The sequence below is a fragment of the Canis lupus genome, chromosome 26, assembly GCF_048164855.1.
Source record: "Canis lupus baileyi chromosome 26, mCanLup2.hap1, whole genome shotgun sequence".
In the NCBI taxonomy this organism is placed as follows: Eukaryota; Metazoa; Chordata; class Mammalia; order Carnivora; family Canidae; genus Canis; species Canis lupus.
The window spans coordinates 39070017-39097996 of record NC_132863.1 but is presented as its reverse complement, the minus strand read 5'-3'; the positions used below and the strand labels follow the sequence as shown (position 1 = coordinate 39097996).

Sequence of the window (27980 nt, the reverse complement as noted above, 5' to 3'; positions counted from 1 at the left end):
TCCCGTGCTGGATGCTGCTCCAATTCTTTCATTTTTCCTAAAGTATTGCTGACACAAGCCTACTGGGAGGTAGACTCTAGAGATATCTGCTGTGAGCCCATGTAAAAGAATCTGGCTTATTGGAGCAGAGGGGGTCTCCCAGAAGGGAGGCCTGGAAATGGACCCAAACCAACAGCTCCAGAACCCAAGGTGGGCTCACGGCAGACATTCCCTTTGGGGCCCCAGTGAGCCAGGATGAACAAGATCCAGCATGTTCTATCTCCTGTCCTCCTGCCCCCCAGGTTCCTTTTCCTGGTAGGCTGTGTCTGCTTAGCCTGGCATGGCTCTCGTGCTTGTCCTTGCTGAGGGGGCTGTGGGGCTCCTGGGCCGGGCCCCGCAGACCTACAGCAGATGGGCAAAGACTAAGTCCTCGAGGAAAACGGGGTGCCATCAGGAAGAGAGAGAGTACAGAATTTGGGGTAATGGGCAACCGGGGGGGTATACTTGGAAGTAAATTTAAGAATCCCCATCCTAGGGGCACCTGGGTGGCTCAGTAGGTTAAGCATTTGCCTTCGGCTCAGGTCATGATCTCAGGGTCCTGGATAGAATCTTGCTTCTCCCTCTCCCTCTCTCCCCCATACCTCTCATGCTTTCTCTATCTCAAATAAATAAACCCTTTAACAACAACAAAGAATCCCCATCCTAAAATTTCATTGCCTGGAGAATTTCCTGTGTTGTCCCCTCCCATCCCCAAAAGCCCTCCCTCTGTCCAGCTGTCAATCATCAGCAAGCACATTTTAGCGCTTTCTTGTACGGAACTAATGTCTTCTCTCCCGCCCACCTGCCAGTGCTTGGGGCCCACCTTGACATATTCATAAGCTGCTGAGTGAAACAAAATGTGTTCTACCCGTGATGGGCTGAATCGTGTCCCCCCAAAAGATCTCCTATCCCCTTGTACCTGTGACTGTGACCTTATTTGGAAATAGGGCCTTTGCAGATGTAATCAAATCAAGATGAGGTCACTAGGGTGGGTCCCAGTCCAGGGAGCAACACCTTGTGAAGGCAGAGGGGAGGAGGCCGCGTGACCCCAGAGTCAGAGACTGGAGAGGGGCAACTGCCAGCCCAGAGGCACGGAGGACTGTCAGCCACCCCCGGAAGCCAGGAGAGGCAAGGAGAGACCCTTTCCTAAAGCTTTTAGAGGGGATCTGGCCCTGCTGACACCTTGATGCTGGACTTCTAGCTTCTAGAAGTGTAAGACAAGACATTTCTGTTGCTTTCAGCCACCCAATGTATGGTATTTTGTTACAGCAGCCACAGAAAGCTGATACACTTCCTCAGGTCTCTAACGCTGGGGGCACAAAGCAGTTAACAAAGCTATACATTATGGGTAGGTTTTTTCAACAAAGAGAAAAAAGCCACCTTCTTGCGACTGTAAAGTGAGTCACGGAGGGTAACGTCAATGATCCCTATTTTACAGATGGAGAAATTGAGGCTCAGAAGATTAAGTGACTCATCTAAGTCACAGAGTTAGGAAGAGGCAAAGTCTGGACTTGAACTTGTTTTTGGTGTTTTCTTTTTTCTTTTCTTTTCTTTTTTTTTTTTTTTTTGACCTCAAGGCTTACACTCCTCACCTTCCCCGTGAATCTGCAGATGTGCAGCTCCCAGATCACTGCAGAGTCCCCATGTCCTAGTCCCCAGATGTCCCCTTCCTTATTACATGAGCTCGGAACTTGGTACTAGCCTTGTCCTTACAGGAACCACCTGTTCCAGCCACATCTTCCGTAACATGAGCCTCTGCAAAGTGAACCCTCTTTCCCTGGTGATTTTCATTACAAAATCAGAGATACATTCCCACCAAGCTCATCTCCCAGTAGGCCGAGTAAGAATGTTTGGCAAAGAAGGAATTAATTGATAAACAGCTTGTAGTACACAAACTCCGGAGTCTGCCTGGAGTGTTTTGCAACACTTTTTGGAAACTCCAGAATTGCAATTCCAGCACAAACTGTTTATTTCAGGCCGTTAAGCCACACACATATCCTGCATGCCTGGGAATCCACTGGCTTCACTGTGAACATCCAGAACGGAGCCTCTGACTGCCTTCCGTGTGGGCATTTGTAGTGGCTGCTAGAGCAGGGCTGCAATACCTGGGGAGACCAGTAGGGGGTCTTCTTCCAAAAGGAAATGGATTTCAGGCTGAAGAGTCTGGAAATTCAAGGCATTAGGTTCTAGGAAATAAAGCTGTTCCTTGGGGAGGAAATCCACTCTCCGTACAATGTGAGTTAACCATCTGGCAGAGGATCACTCAGTCCTGAGGATGGGGCAAGAAAAGTTGTGAAAAACTGACTTTTCCTGCCTCGTCCCCCATGCTCCCCCTCCTCCGCCCCCAGGATGGCACAGGAGCTGGGGTCAGGGTGCCCGGGACAGCCTCCATCTCTGCAGTTGGCACCAGGAGGGAAAGGAAATGGCACATCATATGGTTGAAAGAAAAACCGAAACAGCAGCCTGGCTTGGTTTGTCCCTTGTAAACTGTTTACCTTGGGATGACCAGATGGCTCATCTCTGGGTGAACCCTTGACCGTTTCCGGTGCTGTAAACAGCCTCCATCAGCAAACAATCCTCATCAACCGGCCCACGTGCCAAGGCGGGAGTCCCAGGGCCTGCTGGCAGGGGATCTCGGGCGTTCCAGGAGGCTGACCCCGCACCACTGGGTCACGGATCCTCATCCAGACACGGGGGCCACGCTGGGCAACCCTGGGTTGTGGACAGGAAGGCTCTTGAGCACCTGCGGTGGGTGGGCTTGAAATATTAATACCCACTGGGCTCCCCAGTTACAGCCCTAGCCCGTCGCCTGCCCAGGGTCCTCCAGTCAGGTCCCTGTTCCGCCTGTCGCCTCACCTCTCACTACTCAAGTGCTCAAAATATGTCTGAATGCCTGTATTTCCCTCCCGCCCGCCCCCTACCCACTCCCATCCTGGCTGTGTGAGTGTGGAAAAACCACTTGCCCTCTCTGAGTCACAGCACTTCAGCTGTAAACAGGATGAGGGTCTGACCCCCTCTTCCTGCCTGCCTTACAGGCTGGGTGCAAATGTGTGGAAATAGGATGGATAGTGTGAAGACTCTGGGAGTCCGCCCCTGCCCCATCCCACCCACCCCCTGCCCTCACTAGGACAAGACCCAGTTGTGATTAATTTTTTCAGGTTGGAAAGGGGCACAAGAGGAGCTCTTGCCTTTTTAGGCAGTGGATTGGGAGCTTTTGACCATCCTGGTCTGGGTTCCCTCCTGAGACACCCCTAGATAGGGCCTCTCTGCAGGCGGGTGCTTCTCTAGAGCCTTCCGGGGACAGTTTCAGGGGGTGAGATTTTAGTTCTAGGGGCGTCCAGAAGCTGCAAGCCTGGGGAGGGGTGTCAGAAACCTGTTGGATGCTTTTAAAAGCTCATTCTGGTCTTCAGATTGGGGCAGAGGACCAGGTGGAGGCAGAGAGGCCAGTGAAGACCAGAGAGGTGATGGGGGCTTGACTCTGGGGGCAGGGGATGCAAAGGAGGGGACAGATTCAGGGTGTTTCTGAGCAGCAGAGCAGACAGTGAAATCTCTTGGCCGAGGCCCCCTGTGGAAGAGGGAGATACTTTTGGGGACTTTACAGCCTGGACGGGAAGATGAAATTCTCACCCAGGGAGCTGGACTTCACTGGTCAGAGCAGAAACTTAATCTTAGAGGTGGCGAAAGCAGGTTCCAAACTCTTAAAACATAGGACAATTTTGGCAGATCTGGTCACATAAATACTTGAAGCTCCTGTTACACACACACACACGCACACATCATTTAGGACAATTTATAAGGTGAGTGAGGGGCTGGGACTAAACTAGAAGTCACTGAGAAAAAGCTAGGTAGTTAGGACAAAAGAATATGAACTGGTTGTCCCAGAAGAGGAGCTTCTAAAGATAATGGACCTACAGAAATACTGTCGAGCTCATGAGGACCCAGGGAACGGAGGGCGAACAAGCCCACTTGCCCACGCCCCATAGAACAGCACAGAGTGAGGTGGGTGGAGGAAGGGATCCAACCCTCCCAGAAGAGGTGAATCTAAGCAGCGCTCAGTGGGAGACCAGGGGCAGGGGTGGCTCGAAGGCTCAGTGACAGCAGATTCCAGAAACCTGGCAGCGAAGGCCTGCGGTGAAGAGGCTGACAGGGAAGCCAGGCTGCCTGGGTTTGAACTTCTCCATCCTAAGGCCAGAACAGGACAAAGTGCAACATTTTGGTGAGGGTCAAGAGTGTATTCAGGCCAAGCTAGGCTGGCACGGGGAGAGGGGAGGTTGAATGGGGCGGGGGGTGGGGGGAGGCCAGATAGGTTTGCTCAATCAGAATAGGAAAGGTGTGGGTGGGGAAGGAGCTGGAGAGGGCGTCTGTGGGTGAGAGGTGGCACGGATTGTTCTGGAGGCAGACAGATTCAAGGGAGCGCCAGCAGAGGGCAAAGGGCAGGGCCCCTGCTGACTTTCTTGAGCTCCCAGCACCTTGGCCTTTGCAGGACTCTTCCTTCCTAAGAAATAATTAAATAGTGTACGTTACGGCTGAATTGGTATAAGGATGGATAAATTATATAATAAAATACATGCTATTGATATATAAATAATAACACATACACAATATCATATAATAAAGCATTCTGTTTAACCTAAAAGTTCATTTCTTTTCTCCTGATTTTAAAAGTAATCCAACCATTTGCGTGGGGCCCGTGCCCAAGCCCCCGTGCCCTGTGCCGACAGCCTCTTCTGGAGGCAGCAGTGGAGAGTGGCATTCTTGCTCAGGCCCCTGGCGGGTTAGGCCTAGGGGAGGCTGCTCTCCTCTCAGGCTGTGTGGGTGAGCGGGGGGGACGCTCTGTGTCCCTGATTATGGAGAATTCGGGTAGTTCTCTCAGTGGGGAGGGGATGGTCCAGGGGGTGGCCCTCGGGTTTGGATTCGAATCCTGCCTCTGTTGAGTGGCCCCAAACCAGTGTGTGTTCACCCAATGGTCAGGCTCTTTTGGTTAAAACGAGTAGGTTGGCTTTGGGTCTCTCTTCGCTGCCGATGAGGGTGGCAAAGAAGGCGGGTGTCACACAGAGTTGTGACGGTGCAGCAAACACCCCGAGGAGGCCACCAAGCTCTTCTCCAAATGCAAGCTGCTGCTCACCTTCCTGGCGTGAGTGTGCAGGTGCACGCATGTGGGGAGAGGGTGGTAGAGGCCCAATGGGAGCTGCAGCCCCAGGGCCTCTTCTGATGATATCGGGCTGCTGCCCCCCCCCCCCAGATTCCCACACCCTACTCATGTGGGCGTGGAAAGGCTTAAATTTTTGTAGCCAGGGGAATACGGTGCCTTCACACCATTACCCACAGCCGTGAGAATGACCTTTAACACCCACACTGCTCACTCGCCAGTCCTCGAGAGCAGAGCCGAAGCGCTGCCTCTAACCCGGTGGTTCCCACTGGAGGGGTTTCCACCTCCCGGGGAACAACACGTGACAGTGTCTGCAGACACGCTCGGTTGTCACCACTGGACAGGGCAGTGTTCCTGGTATCAGGTGGCGAGACGTGCACAGGACAACCCCCGTGGCAAAGAATGATGTGGCCCCAAGTGTCAATGGAGCCGAGCCTGAGACCCTCCCATACCCATTCCGGAGTGAGGGCTTCTGGTTAGGGTCCCACATGTGTTGCTTTGTCACCCCTAGGACGTGGATGTAATGTCCCCCACCTGGGGGGGGGGACACACACGTGTTTGCAAGTGAATCATCGATGATGTGACGCTGCAACGTGCTGGTTCTAACCACTTCGGCTCTCCAAGCCTCAGTTTCCCAGCCTGTAAAACAGGGGTGGCAACAGCACCCGCCTCAGAGGGGTGTTGTGGGGAGATGCTGCATGTCCAGCTCTCAGCCCAGTGTCCAGGATACAGTAAGGGGGTGCCGCTCAGCGGGCCCAGAGTGCAGTCTGAGGCCAGACTTCCTGGGTACCAGGAATGAAATGAGTTAATTCTCACAACAGGACCTTGGTTCTCACCAGCGATATTGCTGCTTTCGAGTTTTTGACATCACACAGAGGTGCTTGGCCAAGAACAGTGACCACTGCTTGGCCTCACCCCGACCTGCCAATAAGGTCAGTGCCAGGAGGGGTCTGTCTCCAGCACCCCTCCATCTCCAGCCCTCCCAGCCAGCCTCTTTCTTTCTTTCTTTCTTTCTTTTTTTTTTTTAATTTATTTATTTACGATAGTCACACTCAGAGAGAGAGAGAGAGAGAGAGAGAGGCAGAGACACAGGCAGAGAGAGAAGCAGGCTCCATGCACCGGGAGCCTGACGTGGGATTCGATCCCGGGTCTCCAGGATCGCGCCCTGAGCCAAAGGCAGGCGCCAAACCGCTGCGCCACCCAGGGATCCCTCTTTCTTTCTTTCTTCCTTCCTTCCTTCCTTCCTTCCTTCCTTCCTTCCTTCCTTCCTTCCTTCCTTCCTCTTTCTTTCTTTCTTTCTTTCTTTCTTTCTTTCTTTCTTTCTTTCTTTCTTTCTTTCTTTCTTTCTTTCTTTCTTTCTTTCTTTCTTTCTTTCTTTCTTTCTTTCTCTTTCTTTCTTCCTAAGATTTTATTTATGAGAGACACAGAGAGAGAGAGAGGCAGAGACACACACAGGCAGAGGGGGAAGCAGGCTCCACGCGGGGAGCCCGACGTGGGACCCGATCTCGGGTCTCTACAATCAGGCCCTGGGCCAAAGGCAGGTGCCAAACCACTGAGCCACCAGGTGTCCCCCGGCCAGCCTCTTTCTATAGCTGCCCTACGGCCACTGACCAGTGTGGAGGCAGCATTCGAGAGGGGATTCAGCTGCCCCTCTTGCCCCCAGAGGGTCAGCTTTTGTCGTCCCCTCTCTGTCATCTTGCATCCAGGCTCTTTCCCAGCCATGCGCCTCTAGCTCCACGCACACCCCCACCCCCACCGAGGCCCCAGGAAGCTCCTTCACCCCCAAAGTTGCTGTCTTTTCCAGGTGACCCCGGCCCACCTGGTGACGGGAGCATGGGATGGGAGCATGTACGTGGTGATGGGAGCAGTGAGGGGGCCATTTAAATCAAAACACCCTCTGGATATTTCACAGAAATTCATGAGTCATCTCTACCTCGTAAAAGCCCAGTGGAGTTAGCTGGGAGCGGAGATAATATTTGTGGGCCTTTAAACAGAGTTTGTTTTTCTTTCCTTTTTCTATCTTTTTTTTTTTTTTTTTTTTTAAGAGGAAAGTTTCTCCTATGACCCCAGGCTCATCCTGAAAAGCAACATTCTCTAGGTCAGAGGATAAGCAGTCAGCCCTGCAGCTTCATTACTATGCCACCAAGGACAGAGTAACCACGCTTTCGGTTTTCTTTAAAGTAACATTTTTTCCCCTAATTATGAGGGCATGCATGTCCACTGTGGAACATGGGTAAGGTATCGTTTCAAAAAGAAAACCGAGACGGTGTTGTGTATCGTTTACATCTTGGCTCTTGGCTCAGCGTCTTACGTTGAACATCTTCTATTTTCTCAAGCCATTATTCCTCAAAATCATACTCCCAATTCTTTCTTTCTTTTTTTTCTTTTAAGATTTAACTTATTTATTCATGAGAGACACAGAGAGGGAGGCAGAGACATAGGCAGAGGGAGAAGTAGGCTCCCTGCAGGAGCCCGACACAGGACTTGATCCCAGGACTCTAGTATCACACCCTGAGCTGAAGGCAGGTGCTCAATCGCTGAGCCACCCAGGCGTCCCCATATTCCCAATTCTTACGGCCACATACGATTCATCCGAGTGGCTGAGGCATCTGGGCTACTGAACCTTTCCCTCGCACTTGCCCGTCTGTGGCCTCACCTGGGGCTTTCATTTGTGAGATGGTCACAGGTGCGCTGTGAAGCAGCCCCAGGAGGCGGCCTACCTCTCCACCCAGGACCAGGTGACTGGTCCCTTTGAGCCTCTGGGCTGGAGCTGGAGCCCGGCTGCCCTGGGCAGGAAGCTCATGGGGATGCTGCGGACTGTGTGATAAACCGAGGGAAGGGATCCTCTTGGATTCTGGGTCCTGACTCCCATGCCTGGTCCTGAGCCATCAGGAAGTTTCCACTTGGGACACCTGGGTGGCTCAGTGGTTGAGCGTCTGCCTTTGGCTCAGGGCGTGATCCCGGGGTCCTGGGATGGAGTCCCTCATCGGGCTCCCCGCATGGAGCCTGCTTCTCCCTCTGCCTGTGTCTCTGCCTCTCTCTCTCTGTCTCTCATGAATAAATAAAATATTTTTTTAATTTTTTTTAAGGGGAGTTTCCATTTACCTTGCAGCCCTGGGACAATGAGCTCTGGGGGGACAGTTAGGGCGCCCCAAGGAGTTGCTGCTGCTTCTCTTACATGAGAAACCAGTGCTGTCTGCACATCGGGCTTTCCACAGGACCATCAGCAGAGACACGCCTGCGGTCCCTGCCCCCCCCCCCCCCCGGCTCCTAGTCCCACTTCCACGCAGGGACCCAGAAATGTGAGCTGCCAAGAAGCTGGGTTCCTATCTGCTCTACTTAAACCAAGTGTCCTGCAAATCCATTACTCTTCATGTAAATACACTATTATTTAAAAAAACCAAAACAGTATATCATACAGAAGTCAGTTTGCTCTAAATAGAAGGTTACCTCAAAAGAAATTCACCAAAACACCTGATTAAATCTGAGCCTCTCCCTTGGCCTGTCCATCACCCTGTGCCTGCGGCCAGCTCCGCGCTGGGCTCAACAGGGGGGTGACCAGTGGCAGATTGCTGGGGAGGACAGGATAGGAAGAGGGAGGACTACGGCAAGCGAGTGATGCCCCATATTCCTCCCTCGGCCCCGAGTGGCCTGCGCTGGGGGAGCCTGAGTTCTAGCCCGGCCCCCCCACTTGACGGACAGGGAGACAGAGGCTCAGAGGGAGGGAACTGATTCACGATCACACGTAGACACCCCCCTGCCCCCCCCTCCCGGCCCCGGGCATGTTTTCCTGGCCCAGGAGACGTGAGCAGGGAGAGAGGCGTCTGAAAGCACCCGGCAGGAGCAGGGCCCACTGGGCTCAGCAGAAGGAAGGGAGCCCAAGCTGGCGGGCGTCCGGGCTAACACGGCCTCTGGCCTCTGCGGGTTGGCTGTGGGCCTTTCCCTCTCAGGGACTATCAAATGCCTGGGTCTTGTCTGTGGGGGAAGCAAGGGGTGGGTGGGTCAGGGGTCGACTGCAGAGGGCAGAGACCGGGCAGGCCGGTGGGGGCCATATGGGGTGTCCGAGCCTCCCCAAGGGTGGTGCTGTGTGCTGGCCCAGGAGACACGGACCTTGGGCCCAAGGGGCAGAGGCCTCCCCCGTGGGACTGCTCCCAGCCCCTGGATGGAGGTGCCACGTTCAGAGGCCTGGCCTGCGGTAGACACTCGGTCATTGTCTCCTCAGGCACAGCGGCGTTGTCCGGCCAGATGTGCAGGGCAAACTGAGTAAGTGAATCAACTCCCCACCCAGAGGGTGCTGGAGGCCTGGCCTGCCTGTGTCTCCCTGGATGCAGCTTAAGCCCCTACTCCCATGAAGTGGGGTCCCCACCTAGCCCTTCAGGGACCCTCGATGCTCCAGCCACATACACCGAACTAAGTTCATCAAACGGATCCTATCTCTTGCCTCTGAGCCTTCGTACATGCTGTTCCTACCACCTGGCACACTCTTCCATCCCACCTCTCTCTGCCAATTCCTTCTCCTCCTTTAGACTTCAACGTACCGCTTTCCCAGGGGGTCTCCCCTGTCACTCCCCCTTGGCTGGGGTTGGGGTCCTTGTCAGCTCCCCATCATGGTCCAGCCTCTTTATCTCATGTCCTCATCCCTGTCTCCCCCCCGGACTAGTTCACAGCCACATGCCCGGTGCCTGCATTCAGTAGGCACTCAACACATGTGCGTTGAAGGAACAGATCAAGTGATCAAGTGAAGGAATCCGGGACACAGTTCTGAAGAGACGTCCTTCAATTGTCCTTCAATTTACTCAGGCAGTGACTTCTGAACCAGTACTTACGGGGCGGGGGGGAGCCCTACTTGGTGAGGTCCTAGACACACAGCTGTGAGCAGGACCCAGAGGTCCCCACCCCGTGGAGCTGGGACTCACAGGAGGGCCACGCAGCTACTGAGCAGACCGACACGACAATTTGGGATGGTGACGAGTTGTCTGAAGCACTTGAAACAGGGTGAGGAATGAGGCCGCCGTAGCCAGGGGCGCCAGGGAGGGCTTCTCTGAGGAGGTGACCTTTCTGCTGGGACCTAAAGGCTGAGAGGGAGCCTCATGGGAGGCTTGCGGGAAGAGCATGCCAGGGACAGAGAGGGCACGGCCAGGGTGGCTGGGGACGAGCTGGCAGGGGGAGGAGCATGGATTCCTCTGGCCCTTGCATGCTCCTCTGGGCCACCCGGGCACGTCAGGTGGCCACCCTGGGCCCTGGGCGTGCTCACCGGTGAAATGAGGGAGTCGGCCTCCCATCTGGCGCAGACTGGCTGGTCCCCAGACTGGTTCCCTCCTCCGGTCGTCCCTCTTAGGTATAAACTCAACATTCCTCATCCTGGGCTATTTTGCCATTTCCTTTCGTGCTAAACCAAAGGGTCTATTTTGGAAACTCCTATAAGCAAACTAAGCCCTGCCTGGCATCTGAGCGGATATAAAAGAGCCCTAAGTGAGGGACTCAGGCATAAAAGCCACCCAGCCCTGAGAGCCCACGCTGTTAAATTTAGAAGCATCACCTCCAAATGAGGTGAAATTGTAGGTTCCCCGGGCCGGCGGGCGGCTCTGGGCAGCAGTGAGCTGGACAGATTTAGCGAGTGGGCTCAGGCTCCTCCAGGCCCGCCGCCTCGGGGTGGAGGCCCAGGACGCCGGCCGGGGTTCCGGGGTTCGGGGAGCAGCCGGCCGTGTGAGAAGCGCCTTCGGCTGTCCTGCCCAGCTGCGTCCCAGCTGTGTCCAGGCCATCCGTCCAGGAGCGTGCCCAGGCGCCGGGCCGGAGAGAGGCAGCGAGGGACGCGGGGGAAGAGGCAGTCCCGTCTGCCGTCAAAGGTTTGGCACCTGCACGACTTCCGTGCCTCTCTCCCCTGCCCAGGGCCCAGCGAGGTCTCCGGCTTGTCTCTCATGCCCTGAGCGGGCCGGCTGCCCAGAGCTGCCCTGAGCCTCTGAGTGTCCCTCCCCGGGGACTTCTCCGACCTGCCCACCATCTAGTGGCTAAAGGGTTAAGGCCAGCCACGGCGTGGGGAGCGGGAGGAGCGGGGTCTGTTCTGAGTGGTCAGGGCGCCTGTGTGTCAATGATTAAACATTAGGCATATCAGCCTTAGTCGGATGTGACCAGCACTTGTGGGGGCTTGTCAGGAGCTACCCACCAAAGGCTCCTGCGATTCCAGGGGTCTCAGCCCGGCCACCCCACCCGCAGTCCACCAGAAGGGAAATGCTTTTGCAGCCAGAAACCCAGCTGGGCAAGATTGCAGCTGGCCACCTGGGCAAACACCAGGATTAGCCCTGGGGGGAGGGCTGCTGGCCCCACTTGGGGGGCAGCTGAGCTGATTAGGAGCTGGTGCTCATCCCAAAAGGCCCACAGGGACTTGGGTTCCCACAACCTGAAGCCTGCAGGAGATGGGGCTTGATTTTTCTTGGCCACCCCCGATGCTATGTTTGTAGCTTGCAGGTCCCTTTCATGACCTGCTTCCATTCTGGGGGCCCTTGTCTGCCCTTCAGCCCAACCCATGGGTCGGGCTCATGCGTAGGAGCATGTCTGCTGCACAGCCCCCTCCGGGATGGGGGAGCAGGGGCAACCTAGCACGAAGTAGCCAGGCTTTTATGGCCTGTCACGCCCAGGTCCAGATCCCAGCTCTGGCATCTCCTTACCTATGTGACCTTGGCCGAGTCCTTTCCTCTCCGTTCTGAGCCTCGATTTCTTTATCTGCAGATGGGGGATATTAAGAGTACTTACTTCATATAATCTGGGGGGGAAGTAAATGAGATTTTAAGCCCTTAGAGCAGGCGGCAGGAGGACCACTGGCTGCCAGGGGTCAGAGGTAGTGTTGGCCACCCAGGGGTCGCTTAGTAAGAGCTGCGGCTGTTGTAAGTACCGTTGCATGAGAACAGAGCCATGCTCATCACTTACATGGTGCCTGTGGCTGCTTTTGCTCTAACAAGAGAGTTAAATGTGCTCTTCTGTGACAAAGAGTCTATGGCCTGCAAAGCCAAAAACTTTAGTATCTGGTCCTTTACAGAAAATGTTTGTCAGCCCCTGCCTTGGAGTCTAGCACTTAGTGGAAATTCTTATCCTTATCCTTATTTTTCCACTTATCTGGCACCATGGGCTGCACGGCCTGGTACAGTGGGGGCAGCAGCCCAGCCTGTCAGGCCTTGTTCTCTGGACCCGTAAGGATGGGCCGTGAATCTTCCCAGCACCAGGGAACACTCCAGCCCCGCCTGCAAGTCGCTCTCCATCTAGTGGGGGAGACTGAGAAGTCAGCATTCACAGTCCACTGTAACGGCGGGGGGCGGGGGGGGGTAAGGGAAGGGCGTTCCAGCCCCCCAGCCCCCCAGCCCCCAGCTCCCGGCTCCCAGCTCGGGGCCAGAGTACTGGTCCCAACCAGTGACCTTGCAGATCTGCCTCCCTGCCCACCCCTACCCTGGTCAGTTCCCCTGCCCAGCTCGGCTGGGGGCCTTCAGGAGTCTGAGAAGGTTCCCAGTGCCACCCTGAGCAGGTACTGACAGTGGTGGGGCAATGCTGTGCTGATAAATGTTTAACAACCTGCAGAGAAAAAAAAAAAAAAAAAAACCCAAACCCAAGCCTGCAGCATTTGACAACATCCAGGGTGCAAATATTCCTATTGTGGCTGATTTCAAGCTACCAAAATTTCAGAGAACGTAACAACAGATGCTTGTGCGCTGGTCCGGGCTGGCAGCAGCCCAGCATAGGTGGGGACAGTGGGGACCTCCTCGTGGGGCTGGGGCCTCGCCTAGAGCAGGGATGCCTGACCACGCGTAGGAAGAAGCGCTGGCGTCGGCAATCCATCGCACTCCACTTCCGTACGTGTCTCTGTTGTTTCCAGGCCAGTCCTGTCCCCTCAGTTCCTCCTCTGTCAGGGCAGGTCAGCGATAGCTCCTCTGCCTCAGCCGGTGTGTAGATTTAATAAGATACGTTCCACAAGGCATTTTGGGCATGGCCGGCTACATAAGGAGCCCTCATAATACTCCCAGCAGGGCTGGTGTTCATGGACCCTGGTGCTGGGGCTTGCCACACAGTGGGGGCTCAGCAAACGCTCGCCAGAGCCTCACCCCCTGCACCCCTCCGTCCAGGGCTGGAGCTTCCATCAGCCAATTGCACAGAGACAACCAACTCTTTCCGAGTGTCCACCTTGCATTATGTGTCCTCAGTACCTTGTCTCCTTGGTCCTTTTCTGACTTTCCATTTTGCAGATGTGACCACTGAGGCCCAGAGCCAGTGAGAGGCACCACTGGGATTTTGAACCTGTAGCACACGTGGGGTGGGTGGGGGGTGAATGGGGGAAAAAGAAGGTTTGTGGGGGCCACACAGATCCGCCAGGGGGGCTCAGGAGCCTATGGCAGGGGCTGGCCACATGAAAAATGCAGGATGGGACACTGGATAGACGTGGCTCGAAAGAGATTGTTATTCCCGGGGTGGGGGCTGGGGGAGGCCCCGGTGTGAGCAAAGGTGTGGACACTGGACTCAGCCGGCCAGAGAAGGGATGTGGGAACGCAGGGGCCTTACCCCGCAGGGAGACGAGGGAGCTGGCGCAGTGGAGCTTTTGCAGGTGAGGCTTGGGCAGTGGGGTCCCTGGCATCCTTGCACTGCCTCCACCCGGCTGAGGAGCAAAGGATGAAACTGTAGCTGCAGAGATTTAGGTTAGATACGGAGAATCTTCCGCTTGTTGGTGCTGGAAGACATTGGGCCATATTCCCAAGGGATGTGGTGGCATTTTTCCAATCTAGAGGTGGTTTGGAAAAAAGAAAAGACAGTCAGGGTTCTAGGCTGGCCTCACTGCAGCCTGGGGCAGAGACCGGGCGATGGAGCCGGGGATTCTGGAGCCCTGGGATGCCAGCAGCCTGGCCTCATGTGGGTTGGGCTTTGTCAGCCCCCGCTCAAAACCTTCTCATGGCTCCCAGTCACCCTGGCCCAACGGCAAGGCCAAACCCTTTCCTGGGGTTACCGAGGCCTCCCCATGACCTGCACTCTGCGGGCCTCTCCAGCCCCGCCGGGGGTCATGCCCCCACCCACGGCACTGCTTTCTGTTTCCGGATGACACCATGTCCTCTGCACTCCCAGGCCTTTGCCTGTGCTGTTCCCTCTGCCTTTACCCTTCCCTCCCCTCCTCAGCCTTTTGTTGTCTGCACTTGGTCACCTCCTCCATGGCGAGGTCGGGTAGCCCCTGGGCTCCCCTGTCTCTTCACTAGAGACTTCCTACTGTAACCGGTAGCTCATCAGCCTCCCCGCCAGACTGGGAGCCCTGGAGGACTTTGCCTGTCTTGCCCAGTGCGTGTCCCCAGCGTCGCGTTTGGCACACAGCGCTCACTGAGGGTTTGTGGAGGGAGAGGAGGGTTACCGGCCGAGAGGAGGTCAGCAGGTCTGGTTTCGGGAGGAGCTGACTCCCCCCTGCTGGAGGGCTCAGCATTGCTCCGGCATTAAGAACCTGAGCGCAGAGTAGAGACCTGGGTTCGAATCTTGCCCCTGCCACCAGCCCCCGGCAGGGTCCCTAACCTCAGTGAGCCTCAGTTTTCTCATCTGTCAGCTGGGGACAGGACAGTCGCCCCCTCTCTGCAGCTCTCGTGAGGCCTCTGGGGGCCGTGGTTGGGGGCGGGGGGTGCGGGCCGCCGTCTGCGCTCACCAGGTGGCGGCACGAGGCTGACCCTCCCGTCCTCTCCCCGTCTAGGTGACTGGCCATGTCTGTGAGGCTGCGGTTCCTGTCCTCCGGGGACGTGGGGGCCGTGGGGGTCGTGGGCCGGAGCGCCTCCTTCGCGGGCTTCAGCAGCGCACAGAGCCGGAGGATCGCGTAAGTTCTGCCCCGGGGGAGGGGGCCCGGGACCCCGAAGCTCGCTCTCATGCCGAGTCTCAGGCCCGGCATGGCGTGTGTGCACATGTGTGACACCTGGCACAGGGGGCATCCTGTAACTTCTTGGGGACCCACTGGGATCATCTCAGTTGGTCCTGGAAGTCCGATACGCCTGAGTGCATCAGGCCCACCGGCAGATCAGAAAGCAGGCGCAGAGAGGTGGAGCTGCTCAGCCTGGGTCACACAGCAGGACTGGTTTAGAACTGGAACCTGGTCTCCCGGGGGTGGGGTTAGGATGGAATGTTTTTCCTGTTTGACACAACTGGGACGTGGGGCCACCTATCCCAGCTCCGCGACCTGGGCCAGTGACTTCACTCCTGAGTCTCGGTTTCCTCATCTGTGAAATGGGGATCATGAGTGTCCCTCCCCCACAGAGCGGTCATGAGAGTACAGTGAGGTGACACATGGCAAGCAGCCGGCATGCGGTAGGTGCTTGGGGGAAGTTTTCAAAGGAGGAGGAGCAGCCTCTGCAGAGATGGGCCTGGGGTCAGTGCGGGGCCTCTAGACACCGGTTCATGGCTGCTGCGAGTTTCCGTTCCTGGGGGGCCACTGCCTGGTCCTGGGCTTCCTGCCAGGCACCGGGCAAGCCTGGGGGGTTGCTGCCCGCTGGCAGGCCTGGGGGCTGGGGTGGTCCCTCGGGCACCCTCAGGGGCCCACACATCTGCTGGTGTCAGTGAATGTGGGAGATAAGCAGGACTCCCAGCCCAGCAGGACCCCGCACCGTTGGTCAGTGAGTCAGTCAACAACCAAATCTCCTCCAGAGATTGGCATCCACCTAGAATATAATGCAGTCCCCTCTGTGGCCTAACGAGTGGCCCCCTGGGATCTGGCTGGCCGGCCTCCTTTTGAAATCCTCTGCTTTTGCCACATTGACCTCTCTCCCCTCCAGGCCTCTTCCCTCTTCTCACTCCTGTTTTCCTGGCCAATTGCTGCTTAACCGCCCTGGGCCCTCCTCTGGCTCTTCCCTGGGGTTTAATAGCTACATGTTCGACGCCCAGGGATGCCTGGCCCCTGAGGTCAGGCTCTCCCGGCTCGCCCACTCGGCTCCCGGTGGCTCAGTTCCAGTATGTGCCTGGGAGGAGCGGCATCTCAGGGCTGAAACCCTTGAGCGTCCCAGTTGGAAGCACCCATAGGAATCCCTAATTCATCCCACAAATATTTATGGAGCATCTACTCTGCCCAGGCCCCACCCCAGGCTCTGGGGACAGACCCAGGCCCCACCCCTCCTGTCAGAGCAGCGAGCAAGAAGCCAACCGTAATCAAGATGGATTCAGCTGGCGGCAAGTGCTGTGAGGGAATTAAAACAGGGGGCTGGGGGAGGCGGCAGGGGTCTCAGAGGAGGCCCTCAGTGAGGCAGTGGCACGTTTGAGGCCAGAGAGAAGTTGCCTGTTTACAGCAGGCAGCCAGCGGGGCTGAGGAAGTCTTCCAGGTGGAGGGGGCAGCCAGTGCAAAGGTCCTGAGGTGGGGATGAGGTTCGAGGCCCCAGAGGGAGTGAGCACCCCATCCCCCCTGACTCCCAGCCTCCAAGAGGAGAAAGTGTGGATGCCACTGTGAGGAAGGCATACAGTAGGCACTCCATAAGTGATGCTGAGAGGGGCTAAATAAGTAAACTGGCCAGGGAATGATGATGTTCCTCGATGGAACCACTTCCCAGCTGCCTCTGCTGGGCTTCATCAGAGCTCCCACCCTGCGGGGTCTGTAATTGGGGCTGCTAAGGACAGTTGTGCGGGTCACCCAGCCAAGGGGACCATCCAGCCACGTAACCCTCCCGAGCTGTGTGCCCTGGCATGGGTCCGGTCCACGCAGTGTGTGCCCTTCTCTAATTCACATGTGGTGATGTGGGGACTTTGTTCCCCTGGTCTAGCCGGGAAGGGTGGGGGGCCTCCCCAGACCCTGCAGCCAAGGCCAGCTGCATGAGTGTGCAATGTGTGTGCTCAAGGATTCCGGCTCAGGTGTAATGCTCTGCTGTTGCCATCTTGCAATTCTTAACATGTTTTGAAAAATGGGGTCCTGCATTTTCTTTTGCGCTGGGTCTCATGAATTCTGTGCCCGGTCCTGCCAACAGCTCTCCCCCTGCCGGGCCTTTGGGGGCCTCTGGACCTCCTGCATCCACGGGAACGTTCCCGCAGGCCCCAGCCAGGACCTCTGCCCAGATAGTGTCCCAAGGTGTGCCCCTGGCCTCCTGCTGCCCCAGGGATTTCTGGGCAGCGGGGGGCGGGGGGGGGGAGAGGACAGAGGGGATCAGACCCTGTTCCACTAGGGCTCACTGGCCATCAGCAAGGACAAGATCACGCCCTGCAAGGTCTGCATCCTGATCCGAGAAAGAGGACTCTGATGGCTGGACCTCCCCTGGGGGCTCCTTCTCCTGGGGGATCCCCCGTTCAGGGAATTCAGAAGAGCTCCCAGCCTGGGCGGGTTCTGAGGTCCCTGAGTGACCACCGTCTGGCCCTGGTCGCTCCCGTCCCCTTGTCCACAGTGAGGAAGAAGCTACCCATGAGGACAGGGAAGCAATACATCTATTTTTAACTTCCTGCCTCTGCCCGACTCCCAGGAGTCTGGACCCTGGGCCCTGTGGCTGGACGGCCTAGATCGGGTTTCAGAGCTCACCTTCTGGCCTTATTTCTCAGGTAATGCAACCAGGCTGAGGCACAGCCACATTGCCAAGGCCCTCAGTGGTGGGGGCTGGGCAGGCAAAAATAACCTCAGACAGGAGAGCAGGAGATGGAGGCTCACGGATCCCCCTTTGTCCTCAACCCCTTCCCCTGTCCTGGCACCTGAAACCTCTTTGCCTCTGGCTGTGGCTTTTCAGTCCTTAATCAAAGAATCCACTTGGGGAAGTGATCTATCTGGTGGGGAAATTTTACACTAAGGTGTGAATGATTGCCATAATAAGGCCACATCTAACAGCCATATATAATAAGATGGGGAGATGAAGAGGGCCAGATCTGCCCCGATTCATGGGCTTGGCTGCTCTTAACCCCTTCCTGCCACTCCTCAGCCTGGTCCACTTCCCCCCAAGCGGTCAGGAGGGCGGCCTCCCGAGTAGGAGCCACTGCCCTGTCCTGGCCACGGCGGGAGCCCCTCTGTTGGTTGGGGTGGCTGGGAAATGCGGAGGTGAAAACGGAGCAGTAGCCTCTGATTTTCAAGGAGAGGAGACTGGAGAAAGAGGACATGGTGGCGGTGCTCGCACTGCCCTGTGCCAGGGGAGCAGCCGGGGGCGCAGATCTGGGGCCAGGGGCAGCCACCGAACCCGTTTCCTTGACAGTAGAGAGGGCGACGCCTCGGAGACACGTGGAAGGACGGGCTAGCCCACGTGAGGCACCCGGAGCAAGCCGGACCTGCGCGCGGCCCCCCTGCGTGTTACTCACCCCCCACCCCCACCCATGCCGCCAGGCGCAGGAGGAAAGGGTGCAGCGGCGGGCAGTGGGTCCTCGTCTGAACCGTGTCCTGTAATGGCCCCGTGGCCACTCCCAGCCCCGCCCGCCTGCAGATCCTGCGCCCGCAGCAACCACGCGCCGGGCCGACGACACCAGGCAGCGAGACTGTCCCGGGGGCCCGGGGTGCACGTGCCCATCTGGAAGCTGGTCTGACGTGCCAGAGGCTGTTTAATATTTACTGAGTCCTCCCAGAGCTGGTAAAACATCCGCCCCCGGAGGCCGCTCCCTCCCCTGGCAGTTGTGTCACTGGGCCGGACACGCAGCCTGATTTCGCCATCCCAAGGATGCACGCGTCGCCTTCCTGGGCCGCGCCAGCCTCCGAGCAGCCGCCACGCCCGCCCTGTTAGACCTCAGACCCGAGCACTGGACTCGGAGCCTCCCCGGGAGGCAGGCTCAGTTGCGGCAGCGACGCCAGGAGGTCTCCGGGTAGATGGAAGCGGGGCCCGGCCGGGGGCACCCACCCCCCGGGGACTGTGGACCCCCGGGAGCTGGCAGGTGAGCAGGGCTCCTGCAGCCCCACCTGAGGGGCTTGCTCCCCCCACCCCCGCCTGAGAGCCGCCTCTCTGAGGGCTGCAGCCCTGCCAGCTTTGTGGGGGGCCTGTTCCAAGAGGTGGGTGATGTGGCCTCAGGCAGGTGAGGGAGGAGGGAGCGCAGCCCCGTGGAGGACTTGACAGACATGAATAACAGCAAGAGCACTAGGGGATGAGCACGGATGGACCAGGCTTTGTGCCCAGTGCTGGTCGGGGGCGCCTTCCCTGTTCAGCCCCAGGCAAACGTATCATCCTGCGTCTATTCCGCCCCCGGGCACCGCGGGCTGGCTGGTATCTCTTATTACCTCATTTAGCTCTGATGCATCCATAGCACTTACCCCTTTGCCGGGCAACTCGCCCGCAGCAACACTTTCTCGGATCCCCATTTTATGGATGAGAAAACTGAGGCCCGGGGGGGTTCCTGGTCACACAGCTCTAAGTGGGGTTACCGCAGAGACCCTGGCATCTAGCTCCAGAGCCCGTGCTGGCCGCCCCGTGGCCTCCCCCAGCTGGCCTGGCGGCTCACAGGGACACGGGTCTGGTCTGTCTTGGTCACTGTTTTTCCTGTAGCCGAGATGGCGTTCAGCGTGCAGTTCGTGCTCAGCAGATATTTGTTGAATGAATGGCTGTCTCATGACAGCACCATGGGGTAGGCGCTCTTCTTTCTTTTTCTTTTTTTTAAAAATATTTTATTTATTTATTAGAGACAGAGAGAAAGAGAGAGAGAGAGAGAGAGAGAGGCAGAGACACAGGCAGAGGGAGAAGCAGGCCCCGTGCGGGGAGCCGATGCGGGACTCGATCCCGGGTCTCTAGGATCACGCCCCCGGCTGAAGGCAGCACTAAACCGCTGAGCCACCGGGGCTGCCCTGTAGGTGCTCTTCTTCTTTTTTTTTTTTTTAATTTTTACTTATTTATGATAGTCAGAGAGAGAGAGAGAGAGGCAGAGACACAGGCAGAGGGAGAAGTAGGCTCCATACACCGGGAGCCCGATGTGGGATTCGATCCCGGGTCTCCAGGATCGCACCCTGGGCCAAAGGCAGGCGCCAAACCGCTGCGCCACCCAGGGATCCCTGTAGGTGCTCTTCTTACCCCCTTTTTACAAATCAGGAAACTGAGGCTCCAATGGGTTAAGACCTGTGACCTCCGGGGCTGGGACTGGAACCCGGGTGGCTGAGCAGGAGCTTGTGTCTCATGAGACCGTACAGGCTCCCGGCGGGGCGAGGCCCCCGCTCCTCCCAGGTCCTTCCTTGCCTCAGTATCCCCCGGGAGCCAGCTGTGAGTCCGAGCGCGCAGGCAGGCCTGACACCTCTATTTCCCGCGTGTTGCTTTGTGGTGTGGCCGCGCGGCCTGTGGCGGGAGCCCAGCTGGAGGGGTGGCCCCGACGGCTGCCCTCGGCTCCGCAGCAGGTGTGCGCGTCTGAGTGCGGAACGTGCGGCGGCGTCTGGCTGGGCTGGGTCTGCGGCCTGGCTGCCCGCTGGGCCTCCTGGGGCGCCGGCAGCTTCTCCCAGCCCTGCCGAGGGAGCCGGAGCCGTGTCCTGCTTGCAGACCGAAACCCCCTCTTCCTCCCGGGAGAGGTGCATCCCGGGGGTGGATGGAGGAGGAGGATGTCCTCTGGGGTGGAGCCGAAAGAGTGAATCCCCTAAGACGGTGGTCGTCAAAGTGTGGTCCTCGGACCAGCGGGATTGGCAGCACCTTGGAACATGTTAGATTAGAAATGCAGATTCTCAGGCCTCTCCCCCCCCCCCCCCGCCCCGGCCCTGGTGACCTGGAAGCTGTGGTCGGGGGAGGGCTCCACGATCTGAGCCAAGGTCCTCCAGATGCTGCTGAGGGCCCCGAGGGAGTCCTGCTCCCACATGGGTGCTGCACATCCCGGCTGGGAATCTGCCCACGTGTGGGTTTGGGTCCCAGCTCTGCCACCGGCATGACCTGGGGGCAAGTGACTTATCCGAGCCTCAGTTTCCCTACCTTGCAACAGGGTTAAAAATCGATATTTATATAAAACCCTTAGTGGGTGCGGGAAGCAACAGACACTGAGAGCATCTTCTGTCCTTGCATCATCATTACGCTCCCTCGTCATCCTCCAGGTCTTTGAAGCTCCCCTTCACCCCCTTCCCTCTCTCCCCCTCCCCTCCTTCTTTCCTTCTCACCCCCTTCCCCCTCACCCCCTCTCTCTCCCCCTCCCCTTCCTCCTCCCCCACCTCTCTCTCCCCCTCCCCTCCTTCCCCCCTCCCCCTTCCCCCTCACCCCATCTCTCTCCTTCTCCCCTTCCCCCCACCTCTCTCTCTCCTGCTCCTCCTGCCCCCTCCCCTGCACCTCTCTCTTTCCTCACCCCCCACCATTGTCCCACCCCCACCCCTGCTCCCCCTGGACCTCAGAGCAAGGCTGAAGCTGGCTCCTTAGCACACCTGAGAGGAGGTCAGGGAGGAAGTTGGGAAGAAAGGCTAGCAGCTCCTTTAAGAAACTGACCCAGATGTTGGTTTGAGTGTCATTTCACTCAAATGAAGGGCCAGCTTCACTCAAATGAAGGGCCAGCTTCAGGCATAGCTGGATCCAGGAACCCATCATGGTGTGGATTTGGTCTGCCTCCGTCCGCTCCTCCCCGCATCGGTTCCTTGGGAGCGGCTGGCAGTTCCAGGTGTATGTTTCCCCAAAAGAGCGATGCCAGAAAAGAGAGATCCCTTTTCCTGCCCGTGAATGTGGAGCCAAACTCCAAACTGGCAGGGTTGTGTCCCAAGACTCTCCCTGAGCCCGGGGACGGAAGTATGTTGACTAACCCAGGCCCGGGACACACGTTTGCCTCAGAAGGCCTGTGTATGTGTGTGCAGGTGTGCATGTGTGTGCAGGTGCGTGTGTGTGGTGATATGTCAGGCCACCTCCCTCCAACCACACATGTAAAGAGCACGTCCTGCTACATGACCTTGGGGAGGTGCCCCAGAGGAAACCAAGGCGCTCTTCCCAGAGGGAGCGGCGTGGGTCCTGACCCCGAGATCGGGTCTCTGGGGCTGTTGGCCTGCACGAGCACACCGAGCAGGAGCAGGAAGCACTGGCATTTGGGCCGCTTCTGTGTATTTCTCACTGTGTTCGTTTCTCAGTCAGGCTCTTCTTCATCCGTTTTTAATCCTCAGATGCAAGCCCTCGTCTGGGCAGATGTGGAAACTGAGGCCCCAAGAGTCTTGGCAGCTTGCCCGAGACCGCGCGGCTTGGTGGCGACGGGGTGGGGCTCGGCCAGGCGTCCTGACAGCCGGGGCTTGGACCACCGGTCCCGAGGGGCCTGCCCCGGGGGGGCCTCTGTCCGGATCCCTGCTCTGACCCGCGTCCCCTCTCACAGAAAGTCCATCCACGGGAACTCCGCGAGGTCTCGAATGCCTGCCAAACCCTCCAGGACGTACGGCACGCTGCGGAAGGGCTCCGTCTGCCCGGCCCCCAAGCCGCAGCAAGTGAAGAAGATCTTCGAAGCTCTCAAGAGAGGCCTCAAGTAAGGACCCCGTTTGTCACCCTCAACACGTGCCTTCTCTGTCGCGCCTGCTCGTGCTCTTTGTCCTCCCCGAAGGGCGCCCGGCCCGTCCTGGGGGCAGGTCCTGTCGGCCACACACGGAGCTCGCTCCTGCTCATTTGCTTCGCCAACACGCCTGTCCTGGGGGCGGGGGGGCCCTGGGCTCATGGAGCTTGGGGTGTGTGGGGGGCAGCAACGAGGGAGCGACACGATCGGTAACGGAACTTCCACCAGCCTTGGGCGCGGTGAAGGAGGGTGACGGAGAGGCCGTGCACGGATGGCCTATGACACGGGGTGGCCGGGGACACCAGCGAGGAGACCGGATGGTCTGCTGGTCTCTGGGAGAGAAGCATCCCGGGCGCAGGGAACAGCACAGGCCAAGGCCCTGAGGCAGGAGCAGGGTGGGAGGCCGGCGTGGCTGGATTTGAGAGCAGGAGAGCTAGGCTGGTTAGCCGGGCAGAGGCCGGACAGGAAGCCTGTCTCCCACTCCACACATTTCGGTTGAGGGCTGATGAAGTGCGAGGCACGGGGTGCGGGAGTGGACACAGCACGGAAATCCCGACCCCCGTGGAGCTTCCTGATGGGAGACACACACACCATGAACAAAGTATAGAGCATGTCGGATGGTGGTGAATACGGGGCAGGAAAACAAATCAGGGTAAGAATCAAATCAGCGTGGGGCTGATTTTAAATAAGGGGTTCAAAGAAGTTCTCACGAAGGAGGTGACATTTGAGCAAAAACCCGAAGGGGTGAAGGAGTGAGCCCAGCAGACAATGGAAAGAGAACATTCTAGGCCACACGTGCAAAGGCCCTGGGGCAGGAGCATGATGAGATCATTAGGGACAGAGTGAGCTGGCCGGCGCGGGGGCTGAGAGAGGGAAGGAGGGGTGAGGAGGTCTGAGGGGCAATGGGGACCAGATGATATGGGGGCTTGTGAGCACTGAGGATCCACTCCAGCTGAGCTGGGAGCCCTGGAGGCTTCCACCCGGGGGAAGGACGTGATCTGGGTCTGGTTTTTGTAAGATCCTCCGGCTACACGTGGAGCATGGGCTGCAGTGGGGCTGAAGTGGGGAGGCCGGCGAGACAATAACAAGGGTCGCGGCAGATGACAGCAGGGGACGGGATGGGTTTCAGGGTGCCGTTGAGGATTTACTGAGGGAGGGGTGGAGGTGAAGCGAGGGGAGCCCAGCCTCGTGGAGGTGACAGAGGGAGTCGGGGCACGAGCCTGAGGCTCATGGAGGAGGTCGGGGCTGCCCCTCCGTGTTCCTCAAGCCCGGGCGCCCAGTTCCGGGGGCTTCCCCTCTCCCAGCAGCCGCCCCGTGTGCCCTGCCGCCCCTGCTGTGCTCAGGGCTCTCCCATGGCTCCCTATCACCCTCGGGAGGCCATTCGGGTCCTTTCTCTGAACTTGAACCTTTCTAGACTCTTCTAGTCTCCACGCCCCGTCCTCGCTGGCTCCCCGAACGTGCCATCTTCCTTCACAGGCCCGAGGCCCGGCTCTCGCGGGGCGGCTGCTGGGCAGCGGGGGCCTCCGCGGCTGCCGCTCGCCCGTGTCCCCGTGCAGCGCACACGCGCACTTCGGGAGTCGCACGCTGGTCCCCCTCCTCCCGTGACCCTGCTCTCTCGTTCCTCACTAATGACAGTGGCAGCTCCGGCTAGTTGGGGGCTTTGCACACGCCGCATCCTCCTCGAATCCCTGGAGGATGCTGCCAGAGGGCCTCCGGGCCTCCTTCGAGCCTCAAGAGAGGAAACTGAGTCCCAAAGAGGGGAAGCATCTCGGCCAGGGTCCCACAGCCAGGAAGCAGGGAGTGGGGCTCCAGGGCCGACCTGCCCTCTGTCCCCCCACCTCACCCCGGGCTCAGGGTAAATGTCACATCCCCCCCTTGCCAGGTCCTGACTCCCAGCCCCGGGGGGGCGTCCGTCACCCTCTGCCCAGGATGCGGGCCCCACGCTGGTGCCCAGTGTGTGCCTGGAGCCTGTCTTCAAGGGGCTCGTCTCTCGGGGCAGCTTCTGGTGATTCCTCAAGGAATCAGACAAGGCACATTTGGGACTTGTCTGGGCTCAACAGCATCCCCTTCTTCCTGGGGAGCCCAACCCCTAAGGCAGCAGTGGCCTGGCAGATGGTGGTGGAAGTGGGCCCGGAGAGGGTGAGTCACCTTCCTGGGGTGGCCCAGTAAATCTATGCTGAGGCAGGGTGCGGCCTCACCCCAGCCCCCAAGTCCAGACCTCAGGTTTCACATCTAAGGCTCTTGAGCTGGGAAGGAACCCAGCTTTCTCTGTGCTTCCCAGAATGGGTCTTCCAGCCCCTCTCAGTCCTTGGTCCTGCACATGCAGACGGCAGGATGGCCTGGCTTTGTCGGGGAGGGTGGCATGCTCTCGCTGACTCCCCGTGGGCCGGAATGAAGACAGAGGCCTCCGGAGGCCACTGCCTGGCTTCAGAGGCTGGTTTCAGCCTCTTCCCTGCTGTGACTCGGGGCTGAGTTTCTTGCTCATTTTGAGGGTCAGTTTGCCCATCCTTAAAATGGGTATAATAACTGTAGACCTTGTTTGTGCAGCTTTTTGGGGAATTGATGGAGCGATTTCCTGTTTTGCACAGCCCTGGGCACACGGGCCTCGGGGTGTGGGGTCTGGAGGCTGAGCAAGCTGGGGCCAGGCGGCTGGTGGGTGGGATGGCGCTGTCCCCCGACTGCCCAGCTGGCCAAGAACGGTTCATCCTGGTGGCTGTGGCTGCCTCCGCTCCGGAATACTGGTTGTCTGGTCGTTTCTGTTCCTCTTCATGTTCCTTGGCAAACTCCTCTCCCTCGTTCTCTTCCTAGGGAGTATCTGTGCATCCAGCAGGCCGAGCTGGATTACCTGTCAGGTCGCCACAAGGACACCCGCAGGAATTCGAGGCTGGTGAGACCTCTCCCTGCCCCTCTCCCCCTGGAGCAGCCTTGGTGGGTGAAGAATGGGCCCTCCCTCACCCCCTGCCTGCAGCGCGGGTGTCCATCAGTCTCGGAGCTCAGAGGCCTCAGGAATGCACTGTCTTGATCTTGTGATGAGCTCTCCTCACTTGGCCCCTGAGGGATTTAACCTCACAGGCTGTTAGGATCCCACCCCCCCAATCCCCGCCCAACCAGGGTCCGGTCCAGCGGTTCACAGTCTCCATTCTCTGGCTCTAGAAGTAACTATAAGGTAGGCAAGTGTCCGAAGGCTCCCACATTCTAGCTGCTTCCATTTCATAGGTGTGCACAGTGAGGCGAGGGAAGGGGTGACCATGCTGGGGCCACAGGACGGGCTGACGGACATGGGGTCCTGCCTCCCTTGGACGCTGCTGCTTCTCGGCTTCCTGTGCACTTACTTTTCCTTCCAAAGGCTTGAGAACTTTTCTATTTCTTTATAGCTTGGGTGGAGTTTTAGTTCCATAAGTGCACAAGTACAATTTCTCAGAAATGCCTACCTGGGAAGGCACCCACAGGTCCTGGGATCCTGGGGTCCTGGGATGGAGTCCCACATCGGGCTCCCTGCATGGAGCCTGCTTCTCCCTCTGCCTGTGTCTCTGCCTCTCTCTGTGTCTCTCATGAAGAAAGAAATAAATAAAATCTTTAAAAAAAAAGAAAAGTTTGGCCAACGGTCGCCTTCTAAAAATGCAGCCTCAGTTCACCCCCTGTCCCAGCTCTTGCTTTTGCTCAGTAGTGAATCTCTGACCTCATACAAATTCCTCCTGGCTCACACAGGGTGCCTTAAGCTATGTGGGCAAACCAGGGCCTATTTGGAAATAAAGTTTATCTGCACGTGGCCACGCCCGTCACTGACCTGTTGTGTGCGGCTGCGTCAGCCTACGTGGCACAGACCACACGGCCCCCAAGGCCAAAAGTAGTGACTGGCCTTTATACGAAGATCTGCCCAATCAGTAGGCTCATTCATTTGTCCTTCCTTGCTTCCTTCCTTCCTTTTTTTTGATTTTACTCATTTGTCAGAGATAGACAGAGAGAGCACAAGCAGGAGCGGCAGGCAGGAGAGGGAGAAACAGGCTTTCTGTGGAGCAGGGAGCCCAATGTGGGATCGATCCCAGGACCCCGGGACTGAGCCACCCAGGCACCCTTCCATGTGGGTGTTTTGTTTTTTTTTTAAGATTTTATTTATTTATTCATGGGGGGGGAAGGGCAGAGACACAGGCAGAGGGAGAAGCAGGCTCCATGCAGGGAGCCTGACATGGGACTCGATCCCGGGTCTCCAGTATCACACCCTGGGCCAAAGGCGGCGTTAAACCGCTGAGCCACCCGGGCTGCCCTCCATGTGGTCTTCATATTGGCCGCCCCAGGCCCTGAAGCCTGAAACCTCTGGAGTGGGGGTGCTGGCTGCCTCACCACCCCCTCCCTCAATTCTTCTGGCCATGGCCGAAATCAGCCCCTTGAACAGTCACACTGCCAATGGTCCCCTTTTGTCGAGGGCTTGCCATGTCCTTTACTCTTCACGGCAACCCTATGGGGCAGGTGCTACGTGCTACAAGGACCCCCATTTTACACGAGGAGATAGAGGCTCAGGGATGTTGAGAAGCTGGCCTGGGACACACAGCTGGGAAACAGAGCCAGGCCGACAGGTGCCCCAGGCCCCTGTGTTTATCACTCTTCCCGCTCGGCCTGGCCCAGGCCACCGGCTGCAGGCTGCCGAGGAGGGAGTGGCTGCTGGCTTTCTGTCCTTTGAGTTCTGGTGTCCCTGGGATGCAGCCTCACGGGTGTTGGAGGAGCACCATGGGCTCTGACACCTCGTCCCCTCCCCTCTTTTCTCCCCCACAGGCTTTCTATTACGACCTGGACAAGGTGAGGAAGACTTGCTGTCTGTTGGGCTGTAAGCAAGGTGGGCCCGGGCTGGGCCCTGCCCGATGAGGGGACCAATGTTGTTGTCACACTTCATCCCTCAGGCCAGCCTGCAAGAGGGACACCTGAGTTTCCTCCCCATTTTTCAAATGGGGAAATGGGTTCAGCGATGAGCCATCCTCGAGGATGGTGAGGGGCTGGCCTGGCTCTGAGCCTAGTTCTGTGTGTTAGGACCTGGGGCAGGGGGCTGGGGGCGAGGGCTGGGGGGTGGCCCAGGCTCTTCTAAAGCACCTTCTCTTTCTCTGGGAGAAGCAAACGCGCTCTGTGGAAAGGCACATCCGGAAGATGGAGTTTCATATCAGCAAGGTCAGCCTGCCTCCTGGAGGTCACGGGCAGTGGGGGGGGTGGGGGGGGGCTGGGTTAGCAGGGGAGAGGCTGAGGAGGAGCAGGGACTGCAGGGGCTCGGCCGAGGTCTTAGATGGGAAGACCTCATGCTTCACCTTACAGGGCGAGAAGGCGGAGTCTAACAGCCCCACTGCAGAGATAGGACAGTAGAGGCTCAGGGAGGGATAAGAACGGGCCCAAGGTCCCCCAGCAAGTCCTTTAAGCTTTCCACTCTGCAGCTCTTCCGTGTCCTCGCTGGATTCTCCCGGCAGCCGGGTGGCGGATAGGATAG

General features: G+C 58.0%; 1 protein-coding gene across 9 annotated transcripts in view; it reads left to right on the top strand.

Moving 5' to 3' along the window:
• RIPOR3 (RIPOR family member 3) overlaps nt 1-27980 on the top strand; it is a 76446-nt gene that overhangs the window by 30100 nt on the left and 18366 nt on the right. For 6 of the 9 annotated variants that reach the window (XM_072801418.1, XM_072801414.1, XM_072801416.1 and 3 more), the window contains 5 exons: nt 14868-14987; nt 22343-22489; nt 25322-25400; nt 27284-27307; nt 27614-27670. In XM_072801418.1, the coding sequence (XP_072657519.1) occupies nt 14878-14987; nt 22343-22489; nt 25322-25400; nt 27284-27307; nt 27614-27670 (417 nt within the window). In that variant the 5' untranslated portion in view covers nt 14868-14877. Of the gene's footprint in view, nt 1-14867; nt 14988-18325; nt 18980-22342; nt 22490-25321; nt 25401-27283; nt 27308-27613; nt 27671-27980 lie in introns of those variants that run through there. The other 3 variants (XM_072801420.1, XM_072801419.1, XM_072801421.1) reach the window with 2 other exon arrangements.